Raw genomic sequence first — 23116 nt, forward strand, 5'->3', positions numbered from 1 at the left:
AGATGGCTCAGAGGTGAGGTAAAGAGCACTGATTGCTCTTCCAGAGGTCCTGAGTTCAATTCCCAGCAACCACATGGTGGCTCACAACCATCTATAATGAGATCTGGTGCCCTCTTCTGGCATACAAACATACATGGAAGGAATGTTGTATACATAATAAATTAATAAATCTTAAAAAAAAAAGAAAGAAACTGAGGTTTAATCATGAACAGGAATGAATCTAGTTTGTCTTCACTATAAGCTGGCTTTTAAGTCTAAGATGGAGGCAGGCTGGTTCTTCATTATCTCCTATGCTTACTGGTCATTAGGTCTACAGCCTCGCTGGGACAGAAGGCTGGAAAGTGGGAAGAAATGGAAGGGTTATGCACAAAGCAAGGCTAGGAATAGACAAGAAAGGGATCCATTAGAACAAGGAGAGAACTGCACACCTCCGCGACACCCCTTTTAACTGTCACATGAAACAAAGAAGTGCTCTTCAAGAATTAGGTAAGGACAGGACAGCAGTAAAGTCAGAGGTATTAAAACTGACTCTTGCCCTGGGAGACAAGCTTCAACAGCCACCAGTGTGCTAATGTTTAGGTGGTGATATGGCTCCTGCAGATTAGGCTACATAACAGCTGCATAATAGCATTCCTTGTCTCCTTCCCTCCCTACTAACTTGGAAAGTCAGCTGGAGAGCCCCAAGTAGGTTACCAATAAACAACAAACAGCCACTCAACTCTGAGTAGTGACTGCTTGGAGCCCAATATTCCAGGCAGGTGCCTGTCACCACACAGGTGACATAAGGAAATGTCTTACTGTTTCTCTTCCAAAGTTTAATGGGCTTGGGAAGGATACCTGAGACCTGGGGCTTCTCTCCCACATCCCATATAAACCTAGGCAGTGACCCTGCATGGCAGTACAACAGCATCTTGGAAGACATAAGCTAATTCTCTTGTCCCATACAGAACTGTTAAATCAGAACAGCATGACCAGCTTTCAATACCCTTGATTGTCTTTCTTCTTGTGATGGCTGGCAGATGGTACACCAACAAGACAGGCAGCTACAGCCACCTCAACTGTGCATAACCCCCATAGCGCCCAGTTTGTGCAACAATAAAAATGAGTCCACCACCTGACAGTAAAGCCCAGCTTTTAAATATGATCATTATTTCATCCTTCCTGGGATAAACACCATGTGCTAATGAAGTTTTCTTTGTTGTTGTTTTTACATGAACTCTTTTTTATGTCTTCCAATACTGCCCTTTCAGGGGATGCACTCACAGGAAGTTTGAAAGACAGCTGAGGGAAAACAAAGACGAAAGCCTCACCTACTCTTGAATCTCAGGTGAGGAGTGAATACTCCCGCCACAATACACACACACACCACCTGAAGAATATTAGCAACTGTTGCTCAAATTCTAATTAGTGTTAATAATAAAAACCCAGAGTCAGATTATCAGGGTAAATGCTGAAAGATCAGAGAAGCAGAGCAGCTAACCACTGGTTCTTACCTCTATGAAATCCTCAGACCAAATGGGGATTCCTGTCTCTAAAAGTCCTCAGACTGAATGCCTTAAGATCCAGCCCATCCATATCCCTTCCTGTCTCCACCTTCCTAGTGTTGGGATAAGGTCTGTGATTCCCAAGTACTGGCATTAAAGGTGTGAGCCACCACCATCTGGCTGTTTCTCTTAAAAGATCCATCTACCTCTGCCTCCCAGGTGCTGGCTAGGATTAAAGGGGTGTGCCATCACTGCCTGGCCTCTATGGCTAACTAGTGATTCTCTGCACACTCTGGTCTTCAGGCAAACAAAATATATGCATAAGAGAGTTCTACATCCAGCAAAGTTACATCTATGACCTTGAACTACTATCTGTCTCTAAAAATATAATATACAGCAAAAAAATATGAAAGGTAAAAAAGGATATTAGCAACCAGTTATGACTCAGTATACATCTGCCTGTGTTTCAAACCAATTTTGAGGGTCTTTGCTCAGGTCCTGAAATCATAAATAATTTCCAAAGCTGAGTGAACTCCCTGTGTCTCCGACTTCCAGGGACATGCTCATGGAGGATAGGCAAGAAGGATGTCTGCAGATCACAGCTCTCTCCCCTTTAAGATTTGCTTTTCAATTACACTTTTACTGTTAACTGATTTCTGCACTGGCTGCTCTTCCAAAGGATCTGGATTTGATTCCACATGGCAGCTCACAACCACCTGTTAACTCCAGTTCCAAGTGAGATGCCGCCATCTTCTGACCTCTGTGGGCACAGGCATGCACACCGTGCAGAGATATAACAACCATACACGTGAACTGAAATAATTAAAATATGTAAGAGAAGTATTTCTAAGCAACAACAGAAAATTTTAAATAGCAGTATCACGAAGTCACAAACAATTGTAATTGTGTAACTCAGGTGTCCTGCCTATCAAGGACACAGGTTGAGAAGAGCAAAGAGCAGGGCATGGTGGCAAATAAGGCCTGAAATGTCCCACGCCTGGAGAAGTAAGCCAGCCCCTACAAGGTCACATTGGAAGTATGCTGCAGCTGCTGCAGGACACAAAGTCGCCCACGTCCCTGCAGCAATGCTCCCTGGTCTGAAAGAGGAACCACTTCCACTGCTCAGTGGTCTATGGCAATGCTGGAGGAAAAGCACAACCTCTTCCTCAACAGGAATGATGTTGATTTCTCAGACAAAATAACTATTGCCATGAGAATCAAAAGTTGGGTTTCTTATACTTCCAACAAATTTTTTTAATCTCAAATATAAAAATCTGCTGGCAGATTCAGTTCCTTCTGATAAAGTCTGTTTCATTTTTTCAGATCTATTTTTATGAAATGAGCTCCCTCACTCCAACCCAATCCTATTAAAAGCTTTCCCTGGGTTTTCATGCTTTTTGCTGTCATTAAGGACAAATGACTTCAGCATTATCCTTAACACTAATGCAAATAAACCTGTTCTTTGACAGATACTTTAATTGAATCAGAAAGCATTAACCAACTGAAACTGTGCTGGATGATCCGGCTCCCCAAACTCTCAAACTCTTTTTTGATGCCCTGATAGTAAAGGCACAAAACTGAACCTTTTCCATGAGGCCTCCCAAGGTTGACACCCAGAAAGAAGAAAATTATGATGGGAAAACCCAGTCCCGAGTAAGAAAGACACAAGGAGCACACTCTAAGGCTGGCACCCAGAATGGCAGGTATCAATGCTGAAAACCACAAAGCTACTACTTAAGGTCTCAAGTACCAATAGTAGTTCAAGCAGAGGGTAAATGTGCTTTCTGTTATACTGCCCTCTTCTCAGGTTCTAGGTTACAGAAGGAAAGTGAAAAGCTGAGGGGATCCTTTTACCATGTTTCAAGTCCCACATTTAAGAAGAAGAAAAAAAAAAAAAAGGAAACGTGACGTCCCAGGCCACACCTGCACCAGTGACAATGAGACAGACAGACAGACACACACACACAGTCCCTGCTTTCCCTTGATACGTTTATTGAGAAATTTACCCCAAGAATGCTGCCCAAGCTTCCCTAACTCACATGGCCCCAGCAGACACACACTCCATTCCATGGATCCTCAATTTTTTCAAAGTGAGTAACGACTTGAAGCTAGACATAGTGGTTTTTACTCCAAATCCTGAGGCAGGAGAATTCAAGTTCGAGAACAGTCCAGACAACATAATGAGAGCCTGCCTCAATTAAAAATGTCTTAAAAGTGCTGGTATCAGGCAGAACTGGAGTTCTGTCAGTAATACACTTGCCTTACAAGCACAGTGACTTGATTTCGACCCTCAGAAGCCATGTAACAATGCTGGGCACAGAAGTACACATTTGTAATCCCAGAGCGAGGGGAAGTGACGACAGGAGGATCCTTGGGGCTCACTTGCCAGCAATGTCTAGTCTAATTGGTAAGCTTCAGTGGTAAGCTTCAGGTCTATGAGAGAAACTGTCTCAAAGAAGGTAGATGGTTTTCCTGAAAATGGCACTTAGCCTCTGGCCTCTGTCACTTAGCCTCTGGCCTCCACATGACATCTGTGCAACTGAATGAACACACACACACACACACACACACACGTATACACGCACACATATTTTAATGGAGCTAGTGGTATACCTGGACAGGCATGTGCCTAGCGTATCTAAGGTCCTGAGCTTAATCCCCAGTATTACAAAATGATGTAGCTGAAACAAAGAATTACAAGGTAAAGATTAGAAGCATCCATGCCCTGCCATATCTTTATGCACAGCATCTGGGGCAAGCTCTAGACAGAAGGGAAGGAGCGGCAGAAGAGGCACCCACTAAGTCATTAGAGAACACTACCACCTCTTAGTTCTGTGGTCCTGAAACACAGAGCAGGTGTGTTTCAAGAAAGCATATTGTTCCAAGTCTGAATGACTTGCAGTGGCATCCCTGCCTGTTCCCATCAGGAGGGACATGGGCCTTCTGCTCATCTGCTGGAAGCAAAATGGTCTATAACCATGCTCCCCAGACTGCCAACTGAACCACTTTTTTTTTTTTTTGCAGGCACCTGAAATATAGTTTTGAAACAAAAAAGATAAAGACCCTTCAACTTCTAGTTTCAGAGAAATTACTGCTCAAGTCAGAGGAAACAAGAATAGACCAATGAGTGGCTGCCAACATGAACCTGCATTTCCCAAACTGAATCATAACAGAAAGGGAGGCTTTTTTTTTCTTTTATATATTTCAACATAGTCTAATGGAAGAAGGGGAATAGGGCCAAACAGCCCCACTGCTCCCTGGCACTGGTGCCAAAGAACAGAAACAGTTTTAGTTAGTAGAGCAAGGGAAAGTTCAAAGAGCCACAGGTCCAGGCACTATGTCAGGGGCCCTCCTGCCAGTGGCTCAGAATCACCTGTAAGGGCATTTTTGTCCAGCCTCGGTCTTACCGCTGTCTTACAACTAAGAAGAGTTTTGGGGAGCTACTCCTCCCTGGCTTCTTCACCAAGTCAGGAGCAAGCGGAATGAAACCAGCACTTGGACTCGAATGAGTGGGCAAGTGGCCTTGTTAAATAAGGACTGTGATGGGTGTGGCCCGATGCTCTGCACTCTAGCATGCCTGGAGCTGACAGGAACTGCTAGTCTGCGATCTGGGCTTCCAGAAGCCACAAGTTAAATCTTCAAGTGCTGTGCTTCATGGACACACAAGGGATTATCACATCCCTAATTAGCTTCACATAAGGCTAACTGACCTAATTTACCAGCAATTAAACACTCTCCAGATGCCGTGCACAAAGGCCAAGTAGATACAAAAGAAAACCAGACCTTTGCCTAGCTAAAAGGGTTACAGCTTTCCCACAAGCACCTCACACAACAAGGGCTGGTCCACAAATCCTATGGTCCTAAAAGTGAGAGCTCACCAAGGTCCACAGAGCTGTGACTAGCCACCAGCCAGAAGCAGTGGCCAGGAATCATGTTGCATGGGGGTAACAAACGCTTTTCATGTGTTCTATTCCCCATTAGTCCTGACCTTGCCCATGGGGAATGTATAAAGGAGAAGGAACGCATTTTGTAAATGAGGGAGAAGAGGTTATAAGAGAGTAAGTCATTTTTCCAGGATACAGAGAGTGAGTCATAATTCTGCTCCACGGGTTCTCCTGCAAGCTACCAGGCCTCATAAAGGGTTAAGTTCCAGGGCAAAGTGCACAGGCCGTGGCCAGAATCAGATCTACAAGCTACTCCAGCAGCAATCTTACTAACTTCCTGCTAAGTCCCTCTGCTCAGCCTGCTTAGCCTGTGCTGAGAAAACGATGTATACAGGTGAGACGATGAATCCTAAAGCCAACAAATTAAAGGTATGCAGGGAGTAAGTGGAGATGGGAAATCCAGTATAACAAGGTATTCTGCTGGGGAAGCTGCCAATGAAACCTGGTAGCCGTGATTCCTGTACTCGGGGCATATGTGGAAAGACCGCTGCATGAGCTTAGACCAGTGGCACTTCACCTGATGCCACAGAAATGGGGTGGAGCCAGGTGCATAATCCCCAGATAAGGCTAGGAGCAGCTTAAATGATAACACCCTCAAAGCTCCCTCCTCTTCCTTTTTGGTTAAGCCCCTGTATGCCTTTTCTCATCTTCAATATTTTGTCTACAGTAACACACAAGTCTGAATGTCCCCCACAAATTCAGGTTTCGCACGTTTATTCCCTGGCAGATGGTATTGTTTGGGAGGTTGCAAAACTCATAGAAGCAAGGGGCATGCAGCAGAAGTGTACCAATAGGAACAGGCTGTTGGAGGTTACCAGGACCCTAGTTCTAGGCCCCTGCTTTCTGGTATACCAACATGTGGACAGCCATTGCCACAAGCTCCTACTGCAACAGACTGATCCACTGGCCCACCTGCATCTGCTATGAAGAGTCAAAACCCCGAAACCTTGAATCAAAACCACTCTTTCTTTGTACAAGCTGTTCCCATCAGGTGCTCTGTCACAGAGATGTACAGCAACTTCCATACATAGGTCTTGTCCCAGCTAACACTTGGGGGTGACATCCTGATGTTAGGATGACTCCAGGGCTCTGTGGTAGTTTTTACTCTCTTAGGGCCATAAAAGTAAACTGGGTTTACCGAGGAAACTGACATAGTTCATTCTTCTAATCTAGTTTATTAACCCAAGCTGGAACTTAACTACTATAAGCAAGAGAGTCTGGTCCTGTGTACCTCTAGCAGGTGTGTGGGGCGTGCGGCTGGGGGAGGAGGGTATGGGGACCAATTTTTCCCAAGTTAGAAAAGAAGCAACAATTCAACTTAACACCATAAACTTCCAAACAGTGAAACAAAGTGCTTGCTATGATCATTATCAAGCAACACTAAGAAAGGCCCTGTTTACCAGAAAACACACGGACACACAAGCTCTTGCTTGCAAGTGTCAGCAACCACCACAGCCCCACCAAGCAGCCCAGGGTCTCCAGGTGGCACCACTTACAGAAAGAGGGAGACAACGTGTGCGGAGGCAGCGCCCAGGGATGGTATGGCTGTCAGCTCGTTGTTGTTGAGATACCTGTAAGAACAAAAAGTAATTTGTCACTTGGAGCATTTAGTTAGAAATCACATACAAGAAAAATAACAAATCAGTGCTGTAGTTAACCATAGTAAGGCTACAATGAGATGTGAAATAAAAGATAAGGGATTTAGAATCATTTTTTAAAGGGAGACAAGTCACATTAAGTTTAAAAAAAAAAAAAAGCCTAACCACTTATCACATCCCTGGTAAGAAATAAGCATAAAGAGGAACTATGGAACTATGCTCTGGTTTCCCATCAAGCTCAGAAATTGACTAACAGGAATAGTAAAAACAGGCCATGGTGTGGGTTCTAGCCAAATGTGTTCCCATGACCACCCACAGAAATGATCTTGATGAATTAAAGGATTTGGGGGATAGGATTTGATCCCTCCGAGTTACTCTAGCTCTGTGTCCCACGCAAGGGGACAACATGAGAATGAGAGCTGAACACAGGTATGGTATTCCAGGGGATTCAGTGTGCCTCTGATGTAACGGGGGGCTGGACTTACACCCTCACCTATTTGAGGTTCCTCTGAGGTCTCTCAGTGATGCACAAAAACAAACATACCATGCTTCCACAAACAGACATTTTTGAAACTTTTCTGCAGATTGGATTCATTCTCCAGGACCCCCTCTCATTACAATATTCCAAATCCAGATTTCCACCATTAGTATCTCTTAATGGAAGGGAAGCCCACAACCCGAAGCACAGCCTGCCTGTCTACCCACAAAGGCTGTGCAATCTGGCCTCTTTACATGGGCATACATTTCTAAATCTGGGAAGGGAATCCAAAACCAGACTCCCAATGTGAGCCCCAAATGCTCTAAGAAACCCAAGGTACAAAGTCAGGCTTCTGAGGGGATAGGCTAGAAAGAAACAGTATTTAAAAAGAGGAATTGAGGGGATAAAAATGGATTATCTTGCTCCCAATTTCCTAAGGGAGGTATATCTTGCAAAAAGCATCTTGCTCCATTTGAGGACAAGACACAGAAATGACAGCTGTACTCAAACAAGTACACGACTTGGATACTTGTTTGAATAATATGGCTGTCTGCCATCTTTTCAGAAATGAATAGAAGGGGTGGGGGCTTGAATTATCCCATTTGCTTTCTTCAAAGCCACAGTCAGTTAGGAATGAAGCTTGGCAATCACTGACTGTGGGACACAGAACGCCTTTTTCACTAGCCATGACTGAAGCATCTGGCAGGGAGAAGGCAGGTCTGTGTCATGTGGCAGATCTCTTCTCCACTTAAAGAGGCCTTGTTTGTGGAAATAGACAATTAATTACTTTAACAGTCTCTTATCTGACTGCCCCTTAAATCACATAGTTTCTGCTTCACCGTTATCTCTTCCTGCCCTGCCATTTCCCATCACAGTGTGGAAGTACTGAAAACTCTCATCAGTCCTAATCTCAACCAATAAATCTTCCTAATACCCTCCAGCGTGCTGATTACTAGGAAGGACCTCACATCTCATCAGAGCAAGAAAAACTGTCAGGAGTCTGTTGCCAACAAGTCATCCTGCATAAGAACTCATTTTTTTCTTTTTTGATTTTTTTTGAGACAGCATTTCTCTGGAACTAGTTCATGTATACCTGGCTGGCCTCGAACTCACAGAGATTGACCTGCCTCTGCGTCCCGAGTGGTGGGATTAAGGCACCGACTCAAGAACTCATTTCTTTTTTTTTTTCCTGAGCATCATTTGTGCTTTATTCCAAAGTTGACAAAATATCATTCTTTTAGCTATTCAAAGCTAGGAATCAACACCAGAGCTTCCAAAGAGACAGACGCTTCCCCCCACCTCAGTTCCCTTTGTCCGAATGACTTAAGACTTTTTTTTTTGACTTTGCTGTTCAGCCCAAGCTTCCCTTTCCAGCGCCTTTATGTAAAGAACTTTTTATTGGCATTACCTCCAAACAAAGCCCTTCGTATCTCTGGCATCTTTTCCAGGGCCTCGAGAGTCAGCCGACTTTCCAGAGTATTGGAAACCTTTATTTTCTGATCACTGCTATAGACCTCCACCCCGCCAGCAGCATTTGGAGCAGACAATGAGGACTACTGAGAACTCAAGAACAATGGCACTGGGTTTTTGATCCTACTGCACATACTGGCTTTGAGGGAGCCTAGGCAGTTTGGATGCTCACCTTACTAGGCCTGGAGGGAGGTGGGTGGTCCTTGGACTTCCCACAGGGCAGGGAACCCTGATTGCTCTTTGGGCTGACAAGGGAGGGGGACTTGATTAGGGGAGGGGGAGGGAAATGGAGGCGGTGGCGGGGGGGGGGGGGGCAGAAATCTTAAATAAATAAATAAATAAAAGAACTAATTTCTTAAGGATTACTGGAAATCAGAGGATGGCGGTGGTAGTAAAAATAACAGTAGTGCTTTGCTAGAGACTTACTGAGGTGGGCACCATTCTAGGAGCTTTCCATGCACTACACCTCATCTTTAGATACCAAGATCCCAGGAACATCCCTGTACACCAATGAAACAGCCAATACTGAGATGTGCAATAACCGGACCACGGTCACCACAAACACCTGACAGTGCTCAGGGAGTCAAGCTTAGGATTTAAGTTTTCTAACAAATACCCATTGCTTCTTTGTAATTACAGCCCAAATTCCATGTGCATTAGGTAATTTTATCTTAGCAACGACTTTGAGTCAGATACCAGCAATTGTTATTCCCTACATTATAGTTCAGTTTAAGTCCATTTAAATACATAGCCTGGGTTCCTATGACCCCAGACTAGTACTTCACATATATGACACAGCCAGGAGATGAACAAAGATGGACAAATCAGAAAAGAGAAAGCTCACAGGCTAGGAAGGATGGGACAAGCTTGAACACTCATAATCCCTCAGGTGACATCAAGGTTATTTTCCTGCCTGCTTCCCATAACTTGATTTTGAACTTGAAAAGAGAATAAGATTCAGCGCAGGTGAACTTCAGCTGAGGAACCTGGTCTCAGGCCACCCTGCTATGCATATGACACACCGCTGCACTTGATACATACCACAGAACTAAATGTGTGAGAGGCGAAGGGGCAGGCTTGCACTTCACATCTCCATGAGCCTGCTGGAAGTGGATTATGCAGGAACAGGAGACCACGGATAAAGATTAACAGGGAATTGTATGTCTTGATGAGCAGCCCCGGAGCAACAGGCTTGGTCAGAAATAGCAGGCTCTAATTTCAACAGGGCTGCCTGATTTATGGAGAGGACAGTTGGAGCCCAAAGGAGAGGAACTAACTGCACAGCTAGCTAACTTTTATATCGTTTCTACTTTCAAGAAGAGAAAAAAATGCAGGTTCAACATAAGCTGCTAGCTCCATCGCTATTAGCTCCCCAGTTGTTTGTCCTGCCGAAAAGAGAATGCAATCCTCAGAAGGCAAAACCGTCTAACTCGCTCTGAGACATGAAGAGCTGTGTGCCAGACTGAAATAGAGACTGGTCAAAAATAGCACTGCTGGGGCACTGAAGGAAAAGAGGCTGCTGGGTGTTTAGCAGTCTCCATGAATACAGGCACTTTAGAGGTTAAGGATAGTGGGTGATGAAATGCTTTCACTATCTAGAGTTCTATTCTTCCTCACGCCCTGTGCCCTAGCAGCTCCCCGCTGACTACCCCCACACCCAAAACTTTACTTCCACTCAAAACACTACAAATCTCCCTAAAATGCCTAGCTTTTATAAACCATCTCCTGATGATTCAGGACTAGAGCATGAATCATGGCCCAGCCCTGAGCTGGAGGAGGTGTAAGCAGGGTCAATGAGATACACAGATTGCCTGACCCCAGGTCAGAACCTGGAGGTGGGATGCTTCCCACTGACCCTTAAGGTCAGCTTGGACATTCTGATCCTTCAGCTTTCTCTCAAAGCTTCTGCTTATAAGTAATAAGTAGCTTGTTAAAAGGAGTATTACATGCTGCAAGATGCAAGGTGTCATAAAGGGCAGGCCACAGTACAGCGCATCATTTATTAGCCTAATCAAATGTGGCTTTAATAAATATAAAAGCCAACAAAGGTGTAATTGGGGGCTGGGGGAGAGGTAATGAAGTCTTTATTTACTTGAATGGCTTAAATGGACACACAGAGTTTCACACACTCCAATAAGAATACAAGGAGTATTCAGTGAAAGACAAAGCTTGCTCATACTTCAGGCGCCTGCTCTGCCCAAGAGGAAGCTCCCGAGACAGTTAGGAGAGACTTGCATGTTTCTGTTTCACACAGACATGTGCACACTACACATACTGTTCAACACTGCTTTTCCCCTTAGGGATAGATCATGAAGAACTTTTGGCCACCAGCAGAGTTTATTTACTAACTATTTAGCCAATTGGCTCTTTGTAGACAGAGTGGCTGCTTTGGGCTATCTCCTAACAGAGATGGAACTGCAATAGGATTCAGGTTGAGAGTTTGGTTGGTTGTTTCTTACAAGGAAAAATCCGTTAGCAGTAGTGCTTAAGAGCAAACATGAGCTTTGAATCAGGGCTTCAGTTACTGGAGAACAACACTGACACACAGTTTTCCTTGGTAAGACTTTATGGTATATGCAGCTGGTCAGATAAAATTGTTTTATATAATAATACAGAATATTGTGTGTTAGAATTCATGAAGGTTTGATCCGGGACTCCTTGAAAATACCGGAAGCTCAAGAACCATAGAAAGATATACATATATAGTACCTGTCTATAACCTGAATGTGTTCTGGGAACCCGCAATCATCTCCAGATTACTTAACACACCTAAGATAATGTAAATGCTAGGTAAGCCATTAGATTGCACTGTACACGACATAAGCACAAGAAAATAAGTACATCTGTACATGTTTCAAACAAGCATTTTTCAATTATCAATTAGAGGTTGGCTGATTCACAGATGATAAATCCATGGATATGGAAAAATAGTTTAAGTTAATAATCCACATGACAAGAAGGGCGAATGACTGCTATGTGCCCAGCTCTGCCCAGTCCCGAATAACACACCAGTCCCTCAGGAGTCCACTCAATTTCAAGTCCACTCTAATGAAGAAACAAAGGCAGTTACCAAGTAAGTAGCTGAGCAGGGAGTTTTGGGCATGAGGTCATACAGCATGGATTTTTAAATCACAGAGGCTTAGGTCTTTTACTCCTTAGCAATCTAATGACCTTCAGCTTGCCATTTAACACTGCTGTACCTTAGTTTCCTCCTTTATGAAATGTAAATAATACAAGTACCAGAGTCACAAGGCTTGGGCAGGATCCAGAAGAAATAAATCTAAAAGTGAGAAATACTTAGCAGTCAGTACTAACAGCAAAAAAAGCCCATCCGAACCTCCCTCAGTATGCCAGTCTTTCTTTACATAACAACCACTGTGCCCTCCGCACCTGTGCTTGTACATGCACACGGGCAGGGGAAGGGAGGAGCATAGGGCTTCCCTGCCCTCTCCAGGAAGCATGGAGGGCACAGCAGCATAGTAGCAAGCCCTCCCAAACCACCCGCGGTAATGTGATCTGAGTGTCTTTGCACAGAGGACTGTATAAATAGCCTCTTCTTAGAGGACTTGGTGTCCAGCATTCTGGTGGAGGCACTCCCTGCTGGGCTTTCCTCGGGTTGTAAGAGTGAGGACTGTGACTTGGAAGCAGCTGCACATAGCCATATCCTCCGGGGACTCCAAAGGGCTTGCTTTCTGTCTCTCCTCAATGCACAATGCTATGTGGTTCTAGAGCTTCCAAAATTAAACCACTGCTAAGTCACTGCAAATCGTGCTGGCCTTTGCTCCAAAGATCACAAGGGAGAACTGCCTTGAGCCAAGTTAATTTGGAAGCACTGGTGTGTTGACTATGGGTTGTGTTCTCTTTCCATTATCTTACCTAGGTCCCACCACTCACTGCTGGTAGCTCTCTGAGTTACCAGGACTTTATTACAAGTCTCTTAGGGAAAGCCCTGGGTCTCCACAAGTTAGTGTTGCTACTCTGGGCACGATGAAAGCAACTCACCGTCTGCAGAGGTAGAGACAGTCACGGTGGCAAGAAGTCCAATCTGTCAGCCTCAAGAATGTGTTACTAAACAACACACTGAGCACGGAGACTCCTGGGTTCAAAGGCAGAGAATCCCGCATCCACATCAGTGAGGAGCTACAACAGGACTGACTACAGGCCACTACATCAATGTCACAGAAAGGGGGAAAAACCCAAGAGCAGGAACTGACCCTGAGCAGAACCACAAATCCAGCCATTTCCCTACCAAAACCCAAGAGCAGGAACTGACCCGGAGCAGAACCACAAATCCGGCCATTTCCCTACCAGGAGGCCTTGTAGCCACAGGACAGTGGGTGAGCTGTGCACACTCTGCCCCTTACTAGCTGTTAGCATAAACTCTTGAGAAACCTGGAGCTGATGGAGACTACAGCTGGAGATCCAGGGAGCCAAGCAAATGAGAGAAAGAAGGAAGCCTCTGAGCAAGAACAGGGATGGAGGGAGATAAACACAGAAAGTGCTCTTCAGAGTGCTCACCATACATATGAATGACAGGACACAGAATGCATTAACAGAATTTAAAAAATGTACATCAAAATGAATGCAAAAAACAACCCACAATGAGCAAATTCAAAAGTCTGCGATAAGATGGATTAAAAGTAGCACAATCAAATCATTCTCGTACTGAGGCAATAGGAAAAACACCAGAAATATTGATTCTGTCTTGATTCAGATTTTTTATAATTTTGTTCATTGTGAACTTTCTAAAACATGCCTCTTAACTTTTAAAATATAACATCAAAATATCCATTATCTTGGCTGGTAAATTTTGGTGCCCTTGTGACATCAGTGCCTAAGGACAGGCCCTCATCTGCCTCACCCCCAGTCATAGCCCTATTTTGGATCTCACTTATTATTTTGTATCTCACCTATTTTTTGTATCTCATCTAGCACAAAGCAGACACAGGAATAAGTATAAACAAAAGCCTATGGTGTCACAGGAAATAACATCATTTTAATCTCTTCCAATAATCTCTGAGACTGACAGAGAATCTGAACATAAAATAATCTCAAGAGCCAACAACATCCTGGACCAAAGCAAAGTGCTGGGTTATAAAGCCAACTGACTATGATTATCAACCTAAGTAACTAGGGCTGGCTGTACTGTGTCCTCTTCCTCAATTAGTGTGTGGAAGTACACATTTAGGACATCAGAGTATAAATATATTTACAGATAGGGCCTTTAAAAACGGTGTTCAGGGTCTGCAGCTCAGTGGTGTGGTACAGTGTTGAGCTAGGATGGTCAAGGCTCTGTGTTCCATCTCCAGCACAAGGGTAGGAAAATATCATTGAGGTTAACTGATATCATACAGGTGGATCCTGAGTGATGTGACTGGTGTCTTTATAAGAAGAAATCAGGACACAACCATATGCACAGAGGAAAGACCACATGAAGACATAGCAAAAGGCAACCATCTGCAAACTAAGGGGAAAGAGCTCAGGAAACGCTGGTCCTACAGGCTTCCAGCTCTCAGAACCATGAAGACTCAGTCTGCTGTTGAAGTCAGCAGCCTGTGGGATTTGTTACTGAGGTCTTGGTCCTCTTCACATTTCATCCTACCATCCTGGCTAGCTGAACCTAACGGGCAAATGAAAGACCAACACAAGGCATTCCCAAACTCCTTGCAACTCTGCCATTTAATGCTTGAAGTCTAAGCTTTGTAAAAGGACATAAAACCCATAATGTTTGGACATGACGAATGGGAGTGCACCTATTCTACAAACTGTATCAGTGGATGAAGTTAAGATTTCATTAGATAAGATGCTATTACAGAGCAGAAGAATAACCCACAAGACTTTTATCAACTACTTGTAGTAAAAATGTACAAAGAATTTAATAATCTGATAAAATGTCTATAACAGTAAACTTGAAAATGATTTTATAGTAGTTTTATATAAATATTCATATAGAGCATAGACTTTATGAATGGGCTGAGAATAGGGACAAGGGGGACAGGAACACGACAGGATGAGACTGGAATGGGAGGATCCAGTGGTAGGGAGAGATGGGGTTGAGGGAGGGAATGTAGGGAGAGACAGCTACAATTAAGGGGTGTTTGAGTGGGACTATGGGAACCTAGTGCATTAGAAACATCCTAAAACATATTAAAGTGATCCTAATAAAGTCTCCAAATAATGAGGGGGGGATTTAAATTATGTATTTTTAAATGTGAAGATTAGTAGGTAAGCCAGATACAAAACCATAAACACCTGCAACTCTAAGCACTCAGGGGCTAAGGCAGGAGGATCGTGTGACCTTGAGGCCAGCCTGGGTGACACAGCAAGATCCTGTCTCAAAACAACAACAAACTGTAATATAGATTCTGATCCTAAAACGATGCACATATATGTATGCAGTCTGCAGTAAATAATCGCAGCGGCTCTGCGTTGACTTATGTGAAATTTCTATAAAGCTGCTGTGGAACTAAATTCCTGATAATCCCAGTGCATGTAGCAAAACAGAATTCATGACAATAAAGAGAATGATTAATTGGGCAATGGTGGCACAAGTCTTTAATCCCAGCACTCAAGAGGCAGAGGCAGACCAATCTCTGTGAGTTCAAGGCCTGGTCTACAGAGTGAGTTCCAGGACAACCAGAGCTACATAGAGAAATCCTGTCTCAAAAAACCAAAAACCCACAAATCCCCCACCCCCAAAAAAAGAATGACTGAGGACTGCATTGAAGGATGCTCCAAGAAGTACCTGGTGCTCGGCTCTGCTAGGAGATACAGGGAAGGCGAGCCTCTACTGCCTATGCTTTTATGTCAGATTCACGGGAAACACAGACAGTGGGCTAGCACCAGGTATCACTGCTGATTAAATGATCCTACCTTTGTGGGACCTCTGAGAAAACACCAGGACAGCTTTGTATCCCGACTGGTCAACGGGGTTTTCTATCTCTCACACACCCACCTGGCAACCATGATTTCCAGAATGCCTACTACACTGAAGCAGGCCCTTCACAGAAAACAGGGGCTGCAGCAATGGGAGAAATTTAATATGGCGCCCCTTTATCTATTAGGACTACACTCTCTGGCCCCCATGGATACCTGGAACCCTACATATAGTCTTTTTCCATATGTAAATCAGTTGTTGTAAGAGATTGATAATAGCTAAAAGAACACAGAATAAAATTTATGTGAATTCAATCTCTTACACAAAATCTTATTGTATTTTCATCTTTTCACTTAAAGAACTACTTTAGAGCTTCTTTTTGGCATGTCCATCGTCACTATCACCAAACCTGTGCTTTGGGACCATTGCTAGGGAAAACTGGCATTACTTAACATAAGCACAACAATGCCATGGCTGACGATCTGATAACTGGGCAACTGGCACGGACAGTGTACACAGTCTGTGACCTGGGCAAAAATGCAAGACTCCACCACACTGCTCATAATTAGTGCAACTTGAGCTCATGAACTGTTTACTGCTGGAATTTTCTACTTTGCATTTTTGGTTGACTATGGGTAACTAAAACCACAGAAGAGAGAAATCATCCTAGTGCCACTTGTCAGTGAAGTCCCGTATGCAAAGTGCCATCCTATAAGCTGAGATCACCTGCCCAGGAGAGTGGAAACAGTATAATACGAAAAGATTCCCCGCCCCAGACCTTTCTGCCCTCCACCCCTGTGGGTTTAGGGAAACACTTACACTTCCTGAAGATTTGTCAAGTCCTCAAAACCACCGGAGTCAATCTCAGAGAGTTTGTTATAACTCAGGTTTCTGGTAAAAGAGAAGGTGAAAAACAATAAATAGTTGACACTATATCAAAGACTAAGAAACCTCTCCTCACCTCCAAAGAAATCCAGTCCCTCTGCCTAGTGACCTCTCATCCTGCTCACTGTTTAGTAACACACACTGAGCTCTGTAAACATACTTCTCCTCACCTGCTTCAGTGCACACAGAGTGCACAGGGCACAGCTGGGAACCCGCACCGCGGGAGCAGACCAAGCAGACTTCAACAGCACCAGCTGGCTACCTGACTACTTGAAAACTTAGGTGGGCCAGTCCTAGTCCAAATGCTTTGCACCAGGTCAAGTCCACGGCCACTCAGTTTTTAAAATTACATTTATTGGGACTGGAGAGATAGCTGAACAGTTAAGAGTACTTACTGATCTGGCAGAGGACTTGAGTTTAGTACCCAGCATCTACAAGGCTTACAAGTGCCTGTAACTCCAGTTCCAGAGGACCTGACATTCACTTCTGATATCTGTAAGCTCATACACGCATGCAGTGCACAAACATATACTCAGGCGCACACACATATAAAGTACATATTTAAATTACATTTGGGGTGTGTGTGTCTGTGTGTGTGTGTAGGTCAGAGCCAACCTATGAAGTTGGTTCTTTCCTTCCACCATGTGCGCCTTTAAGCAGTGGTTCTCAACCCTCCTGATGTTGCCACCTTTAATACAGCTCCTCAGGCAGTGGTGACCCCAACCATAAAATTATTTTTGTTGATACTTTGTAACTATAATTTTGCTACTGTTATGAGTCGTAATCTGTGTTTTCTGATGGTCTTAGATGGCCCCTGTGAAAGGGTCATTTGACACCTCCCCCACTGTGACCCACTGCTCTAAGTCATACATTCTCACTGTTATTTTGAGAGAGGGTCTCTCTATGTTGTCCTTGCTGGTCTGGAAATTGCTACATAGACCAGGCCCAAGAACTCAGAGACCAGCCTACCTCTGCTAGGGTTAATGCAGCACACCATCAATGACTTTTTAAAAATTAATGTTTAACCAAAGTATCAACAACAAACACTAGTTACAGAAAGAGATCAGGCTGTCAGCACTTCACAGTCTAAGCCAGCAGTTCTCCACCAAGAGTGATTTCACACACACACACACACACACACACACACACACACACACACACACACGGCAACGTCTAGAGAGATGCTCAGCTGTCAGTGATGATGGAAGATGGCACTAAGATCTGTGGTTTGAAGCTGGAGAGACTCTCAAACACCCCACCAAGCCAAGCAGTCAGTGTCTCACAATCAGGCATCCAGCAACTCAGGGTCAGTACTAGTCAGACTGAAAATCTTGGTCTAAACAAGAACCTAAGACTAATTTTAAAAAGTTCAGGAGCATAGACAAAGTTCAAGTGGCATTTAAAAAATGAACACCACACGATTCAGAATAGGCAGCCTACACCGATGAACAAAATTAGGAATGACAATCCCAAGAGAGGGAGCCAACTGGTGGGGATGTATGTTGGTGATAACCCCAGCCAGGGAAGCCACACAGATGCAGCATTCAGGTAGTAGCACCATCCTGGATAGAACTGGGCATCTCTCCCCGGCACTCCTAGCTCTAGCCTTAGATGCAGACAGAGCAAGTTTCGGCAATGTTCATTAAGCTTAGCTTCTTTAACCACAGGCTGAACACAGCCAGCCTAATCCATCAGGAGCAGAAGCCACTGGGGGTGATCAAGATGAGCATTCACTGCCTTCCAGTTCCTGGCCACAAGTCCATCCAGGCCTTGGGGCGGGGGGGGGGGGGGGTGGTTAACATCTTTCATCGTGGCTATTGATTCCCTTGACATTAACGCTAATTAACAATACTACCAATCATAAATGGTGACTATCTTTTAAACTTACTCCAGAGACATTTCAATCAATACTACCCTAGAGCTGATAGCCATTTCACTGTGAACTCAAAGACATTCATCTAAATAAAAGTCACTCTGCACTTGAAACGAATGGCCCATCTGTGTTCACGGCACAGTCTGAATTAAAAGCAATTTGTCCAGAGATTAAGTTACCATAAAGATTGAAGGTGGTAATTTTTAAAACACATACTGAAGTCAAGTATGAGCTTGACCACACTTAGGGGGCGTTTACTAATGAGGATGCAGACATTAGCACCTTAGACCTGGGACAGAAAACCCAGCTGGAGAGAATTCCCTCCATCGGTGAAAGGGCTGACTAGACTACCACCTTCTGCTTTGATCAGATTATCAGAAAGGGTATGGGGACACTGCCTTGAGGGGTAACGACAGCACAAAGTTTATATCATCACAGGGAACTGGCATGGGTGAACTGAAGAGAACTTAATAAAGGCTGTCAGAAGCCACAGAGCAGGTAGATGGGCAAGCAGACTGAGACTAACACGGAAGCGTGCCCATCCACCTACGCAGCCATTTACTCCTTGGCACCAGAGACAAGGACCAATGCTGACACCAGGCAAGGCTTTCCAGAGAAGCTCAAAATCTGAATTCTTATGGAAAAACCTTTTTATTTCCTTTACGAAAAAAAAAAGTAGCCAGGAATAGGTCAAACAAAACCTCTTTGCCAGCCACCTCTGACCTGGGGAGCACTGGCTTCTGCTGGGACCTGGACTCCTGGCTCCTGGAGCTAGAGGTTCAGAATGCACGGGTCAAGGGAGTGGCTGGGCTCAGCAGCTTTCTACAGCTCACTGAGGGCTTTCTTTGGAACATTCTGAGATGAAATCACGTCTCTCCTTTCCCACCCCTCACGTGTCCTTTTAAAGCTGTACACCCACTGCTTTGTCTTTCCTTGCAAAAAAAAAGATAACTAACTTTCAGAAATGCTAATCAATTCTGCTTCTTAGAGCAGACTGAGAAACAACTTTTCCTGACACACTGTAATCCAGAGCTGGGAAGCTCTTGGGACTTGATACCAAGATGACAGCAAGCAGCTACAAGGACAAGACACTAAGTGTGTTAGCCCTCACTGGTCAGTGTGGGTAGTCACTGAACCAGAAAAGCCCCAGATCAACACACGTGCCAAGGGACTGCCTAGAAAGGGCCACTCTCCCACAGCACCTGTGGGCAGCAGGAGCAAAGGTGCCACGGCTCACAGCCCCTGCCTGCAACAGCTCCTGTCCTTAGACAAGCTTTTAAGTTTGAAAAGTCATTCTGAATCCCTAAAGAAACTGTGAGACCTCAAATGCCTTACCAGGAAATGAGGGAAACAATGTAATTCCTCTGTGGAAATATAACAAAGAATAAAATAATAGACATCAGTTAAAACATAAATTCTCACACTACTTGCTCACTCATTGAAAATGTATATAACATAAAATTCACCATTTACCCATTCATAAGTTGCTGCTCAGCGACCACACATACATTCAGACACACCCATTATAACCACCAGTGTCAACTTTTTTACCATAAAGTTCCCAATTCCAATCTGCCCTGGATATGCCAACCACCATTTTGTCTCTATAAACACTTCTCTGGGCACCACATGAGTGAAATCATAAGACATCTGTCCTTTTGTGTCTGGCATATTTCACTTAACACAAATGCTTTCAAGGCTCATGAATGAATCTCATTACATATGTCTAAGTGTCACTGCTTCGGATGGTGGAATAATACTTGGTATGAACATCCTACATTTTCTTATCTGCTGTCTGCAGACAAGCAGTTAGCTTCTTTCTAGTTTTGGCTATTCTAAATAAAGCAATTATGAGCACAGTATATTTTTTCCTAATTAAAAAATTACTTTTTTTTAACTGTTTGCCTTATATACTTACCAACACTCGTTTTCCAACATTAAAAGAAATATACTTAGTCCAAGAAGTTTGCAGAAAAGAATACGAATTTTAATTTCCCATCCCAAGAACAATGAAAGGGTTAACTACTGAGAAGCATTCCTCCAGGTGGCAGCTGACCTGCACACACATCTAAAGCCTCCCACTTATTTCCAGGAACACGGCTGTCCCTTCCTGCCTGACAGGTGAATGAGTCTTCAGTAAAGGGTTCAGATTTTCCTGTCAAACAATTCACCTGTCAGCAACACACACACTGTCAAAGTATTCCTGTACCTAAGGAGAGAAACCTCCAGGAATTCTGTCTCTGCCAACTGCGGCTTTCCCTGAGCATCACCAGCCACCGTCACAACACAAACTGCTCCTGTTCTTGCACAAAGAGCATGCGGATCTTCCAACAATTGAACCCAGCCATAGGTACTTTTTCAGCTAATCTGCTGAAAGATGGCCATGCGGCCCACCATCTGCAGAACACACAAGAGGTAGGGATGCAGAGAACAGCTCAAGTTTTATTCAGGCGTGTCTGAAAAGCACATTGTTTAACAGGGCACGACAACCCTGTGCTCGCTAAGCATATTTTCCAGCAAGCTCCCAGCCCTGAGCCAGAGAATTTCAATAGCCGAGAAATCGCTACCACCATGTACACCCGAACTAACCATGTGGCCTTGTATTGATATAGCAGAAAATATAAGGTCAGCTCCTTATCACATTAACTGTATTTCAAGTACTCAATAGAGCATGTGCACTGCATGGAGGAAGGGCACTTCAGTTATTGCTGAAATTTCTGTTAAACTGGGCTGGAACTAACTATAAGTAACCAACGCATATAAATCATCACATTTATATAAATCATCCTTTTTTCTTGAGACAGGGTGTTATGTAATGTAATTCTGGCTGGCTTCAAATTCACAGAAACACTGAGAAAGACCTTGATCCTCCTGTACCACTAAAGTGTCAGGTTTGGGATATGCACAACCAGCCTGGCTCCCAAGTTCTTCTCAAGCAAGTTCTTAACTACCCAAGCAGGAAAGGGACACTGGAAAGCCTAAGTTCCTTGGAAAGAAGGGAATTCTAATAAAAACTGCTCCAGTGTAATGCTATAGGCTTAATCGGTATTTCCATAATCTGACCAGCACCTTCCTGGATTACAGCATGAACCACATGTTACAAACTTGGCAAGCATTCTCCCAAGTTGGCGAACAATAATTCATTGACTTCTCGGAAGCTAAGGGACAAAAAGTGCCACTTACTTTTTGAGTAAGCTGTGGTAAGGAAGTAACCCCACTTTATTAGACAGCAGAATGAGCTCAGTCCCCCCACCCCCACCCCAAGACAAGCCTCTGCAGGCAGACTCTCACAGTGAAGCACAGCAAAATGCATGCTTCCGGCTCTCAACACAACCAGACGACAGCTCCAAGCGGAAGGAACTGGTCCTAAATCTGTGACAAGCACTCCCCACTGAATGAGGTTTCCCTTTGCAGTTTGGTTTCCAAGTGAATCCATTTCCCATTACTCAGGCCTGGCTGGGATCCTGGACAGCACAGAGCTTTTCGTAGTTTAAACTTTCAGATGTTTGCTAAACTGGGTAACACAGCAAGCGGGGAGAAGGGGAGAGGCAACCCAATGGCCAGCTTCTAAGGACCAGCAAGTCCCCAGGGCTAGCCCGGGAAAATCGTTTTCATGATATTTTTTAGGCTCTGGCTATCCATGTCTTCTTCAACCTCAGAACTTGCAATGTTTGTCACCCATTAAAGAGGAAATTGCCTGTTTGGAGCCAGGAAAGCAGGACTGGTCCTTTCGAGAATTCTAAAGTACAAAAACTGTTCAAGCCCTCTGAGCCTCAAGTGTTTAGAGGGCTGTTTCTTCTGCATTTGTACTTTCTGGGAACTCACATGTCACACAGCAACTTCCAATGAAATCACTGTCGTGGCCCCTACATCCATTTGCCAGGTTTGTGAATGTAGGAAACACTTTAAATCCAAGACATCACATATCCTTATCCCTTTTTCTAACGTGATGCTTTACCCAGCCCACAGTGAAGAGCCTGTTAATACACATTACATTAGGAACAATACAATTGCAACTTAAATTAGACTCATCCGTCTGGAGTCCACACCCAAGGGCTTTCTCACTCAGAAAAACATCCTCGATCTTAAACAAGCCACAGTCACATGAGCCCGAGCGGAGGTTCAGTGATGGAATACCCTCTGCGAATAAGGAAACAGGAAGTGAATGGTATCCCAACAAGATACATGCCACTCATTTTGTGTTTCTGGTTAATTCTATTTCAGAAAGACACTAATAACTGCAATTATTTCCAATTCTAAAAGTGCTACTACTAAAGCCATCTTCCCTGAGAATAAGGGAGGCCTAAGAGGTGACTTAAAAGAGAAGCCAACACACAGCCATAATAACACAGCCATATAAGGATGAAAACTCACCCATTCCTCTTTAAATCAATTCAATTAATTAGTGTGTGCCTCTGATTTTTTTTTTTAAGGCAGTGTTTTCATGTGGCCCAAACTGGTCCTGGAAGTGCTCTATCCAAGGACAACCTCAAACTTCTGACCTTCC

General features: G+C 44.0%; 1 protein-coding gene across 1 annotated transcript in view; it reads right to left on the bottom strand.

Moving 5' to 3' along the window:
* Lrig1 (leucine rich repeats and immunoglobulin like domains 1) overlaps positions 1-23116 on the bottom strand; it is a 103115-nt gene that overhangs the window by 48429 nt on the left and 31570 nt on the right. Inside the window, exons 2-3 of the mRNA XM_041632625.1 lie at positions 16671-16742; positions 6925-6999 (exon numbers count right to left, since the gene is read on the bottom strand). Of these exons, the coding sequence (XP_041488559.1) occupies positions 6925-6999; positions 16671-16742 (147 nt within the window). The remainder of the gene's footprint in view (positions 1-6924; positions 7000-16670; positions 16743-23116) is intronic.

This window comes from Microtus oregoni, unplaced genomic scaffold, assembly GCF_018167655.1.
Source record: "Microtus oregoni isolate MIOR12 unplaced genomic scaffold, Mior012 000002F_ref0000024, whole genome shotgun sequence".
In the NCBI taxonomy this organism is placed as follows: Eukaryota; Metazoa; Chordata; class Mammalia; order Rodentia; family Cricetidae; genus Microtus; species Microtus oregoni.